The sequence below is a fragment of the Helianthus annuus genome, chromosome 6 (assembly GCF_002127325.2).
Source record: "Helianthus annuus cultivar XRQ/B chromosome 6, HanXRQr2.0-SUNRISE, whole genome shotgun sequence".
NCBI lineage: Eukaryota > Viridiplantae > Streptophyta > Magnoliopsida > Asterales > Asteraceae > Helianthus > Helianthus annuus.
In genome coordinates this window covers 134,230,234-134,233,333 of record NC_035438.2, presented here as the reverse complement: position 1 = coordinate 134,233,333, position 3,100 = coordinate 134,230,234, and the positions used below count along the sequence as shown (strand labels likewise).

Below are 3,100 nucleotides of genomic sequence, written 5' to 3'. Positions count from 1 at the left end.
TTGAAAATCCAAAAACATCGAAAAATTTCAAAACACAAAAACAATAGAAAATCAAAAATGAGTTTCCTGGCGAAAGAGAAAATGATAGTACATCAGTGGTCTGTCTAAACCTCTTTAAACTGAACCTTAAATGAAATACGATAAGCAGCACTATATAAGATGTATCGGTAGGCTCACAATCATTTTAAAGTGTGCAGGGTGATATAAATCTTAATCGACTGAAGACCAAGTGGGAACCACACATTGGCATATGGTCTTAGTACTGAAATTTCGTTTGAGAGATTGCCGAGGTTCTGAGATATTCGGTCTTTATGCTGCTTATCATCTGGGTATCATGGTTGTATCTTTTACGGAAAAAAACGGGGACGCAAGTCTAGATCTTCCATGATACCATACATACGTGTACATACTGCATACGACCTCAATACGTGATCAACAATCACATGTCCCTCAAATAAGTGATAATATATCACATTTATCCGGGAGTCAAGTTCGTCTCTCTGCTGTACGAAAGTACTGACCTGTTCACGGACTTGCTCCTGTGCCCTCATGCATCTGAAAATCAAGTTCCTCATCAATAAGTGATTCTATCACATAGGGCTTGTTTTCAATCAAAATAAGTGAGAATCTCACATCATATACGGTTAAACAGATGATAAATGGTATACTCACAGGTAAGATGAACTCTGGTGCATACCTTGATACGGGAATGTGTCGTGTGTGGATGAACACCGGTCGGTAAGTATAAATCATACCATAACGTATCCACTCGCCATGATTACATCTGATAAGTTGAGCTTAAGTGGACAACAATAGTGATAATCGTTATAGGATGCTTATCTAAACATTAACTAATTGAACAAAAAGAGCGTTTTGGCGTGACCGTACACTGATATGATTCTCTTACCCTCCAAACTCGCAAAAAGAATGTCTGTAAATATTTATTTACTGCTTTTCGTCTCTGCATCTTTGTATATATTTATTTATTGTTTTCCATCTTTACATTTGAAAATGAAAAATACCAAAAAGATTTTAGGGTGTTTTAATATAAACTTTATAAAAGCCAAAAAGATTTTGCTTCTAGTTTATTTTTGATTGACCGATGTTGGAACTCGAGTCTATCCTACCCAAAATCCTGATCGTAAGCCGGAAACAATTGCACCTTCATAAACAGTCGATGTTAACAAGTTTTGAAAGTTAAAGGATTAAAATTGATCATTTTTTAAACTTTCAAACTGTTGTCGGTCGGTGTTTGATTGAGAAATGGTCTCACATGTGTCGTTTGTTTATGGAAACTATATTCCAAGCAGTTGTTCTCATTATGCGTTTAGATTTCTTGCATGTGCAGATGCTAAAGGCGAGGAGAACATGTTCGATGACAAGCTTTGGAATGAAGACACGACGTGGAGGCACTCAAAAGATAATGATGATTGAGTTGTCGTTGACCCTTCATCAACACCACAAGGATCTGAAGAATTAAAGATCAAAAGATTCACGAGCGTGACTCAAAGGAGAGTTCATTCTAAGGGGGAGTTTGTTAACACACTTCCTACATGAAAAGGGGAGTTTGTTGATACACTTTCTTCTTACGACGCATGAAGACTTTGAAGATCCTCCGACATGAAAGACACAGAAGACGAACCATCACAGAAGACGAACCATCACGAGTAGCGTCCAAGGGGGAGTTTGTTGATACACTTTGTGTGGACGCGACTCGGCTCGGTTCGACTTGGTTTCGACTCGGTTAGGTCCGGCTCAAGCCCGACGTCACGACATTCCTCAGTCGCGTGCCCCAGAGTTCGACACGCGAGGCACGGAACGCCGCAAGCCATTCCCGTTTACACATCACCATGACATCATCATTGTGATGTCATGGTGATGTCACAGATTTGTCTTATGTGGAAAATGGTGAAAGAATAGTCAACAAAACTTCATCTGGGACGTAACTATCAACAGTTGGGCCAATCAACTTCATATGGGCCGAAACTCACATGGGCTTTGACTTTTCAATTGGGCCAAATCTTAATCGACGAAACAAGTTGATTTTGAAATGGTTGTCGACGAAACACTTCTGTTTCGTCGACTTTGTTTGTTTCGCCGAGTCCTTTTCCTTTTCGTCAAGTCTGTGTCTGTGTCTAGTATAAATACCCCTCTCAGTTTCTGTGTGGAACGTATGAGAGACCTGTGAGACTTAGTGAAACTGTGTAAACATTGTTTGTATATGTTTCGGGTTGTACTCATCCCTAATCAATAGATATTGAATCTTTTGGTTACGTGTTCTTGTTTTACACTTTGTTTGGTTTGCACCATCACGGGGATTCCGCACCCGTTACCGTGTTCTTGATAAACAAGGATAGGTTTACATTATCGATCCACCGGAAAAACGGGACCTACAAAATCATCTACAATATCACCCAACCAGAAGCAATACTTTGATTTTGTTTTCCATAACAAACATTTCCAAGTGAAACAGACTCACACTATCTTGAAAATATGGCCATCCGTATGCCTCGTATCATTCAAGCAAGAAAAATTCTGAGGCGGTCATTATCTAATGGAAGCATAACTCCAACATATACGGACATCCCAAAAGGCTATTTTGCAATTTATGTTGGGGAACAAGAGAAGAAGCGGCACATGGTCCCGGTATCACTATTAAGCGAACCTTTGTTTCAGGACTTACTGCATCAGGCGGAGGAAGAGTTTGGGTACAACCACCCAATGGGCGCGCTCACAATTCCATGTAGTGAAGACGTATTCACCGATCTTGCTTCTGGTTTGGGAGCGTTCTGACATGTATACGATTGTCTTTATAACCGCAGTTTTGTAAACAACTAACAATTAGGAACACTTTATAGATAGATGTAAATAGAGAATTGTTCCAGTTGAATGGAATTTAACTTGGATGTATTTTTGAGTTGAAGGAATCTTAACTATTTTTAGTTGCTGGTTTTCTTAAAAATACACAGCTTGTTATCAGCTAGAGATAAAGGAAAACAAGTGGATACTTACAAAGAGAATTACGTTTCTTATTTTGTCACTCAAACTGACACTGCACTCAATCAACTAAATTTTACACCAGGAAGAGACATCCATTATA

The 3,100-nt window shown here is 39.1% G+C and overlaps 1 protein-coding gene across 1 annotated transcript; it reads left to right on the top strand.

The window, feature by feature from the left end:
- Positions 1-2,403: 2,403 nt before the first annotated feature.
- LOC110933152 (auxin-responsive protein SAUR21) lies at positions 2,404-2,793 on the top strand. Its single transcript, XM_022176386.2, has one exon. It carries the CDS (start codon positions 2,494-2,496, stop codon positions 2,791-2,793), a length of 300 nt encoding a protein of 99 aa, XP_022032078.1. The 5' UTR covers positions 2,404-2,493.
- The last annotated feature ends 307 nt before the right edge of the window (positions 2,794-3,100 follow it).

Bases quoted from the DNA above. Each gene is read 5' to 3' on its own strand.
- LOC110933152 (XM_022176386.2), top strand. From the start codon at position 2,494: ATGGCCATCCGTATGCCTCGTATCATTCAAGCAAGAAAAATTCTGAGG.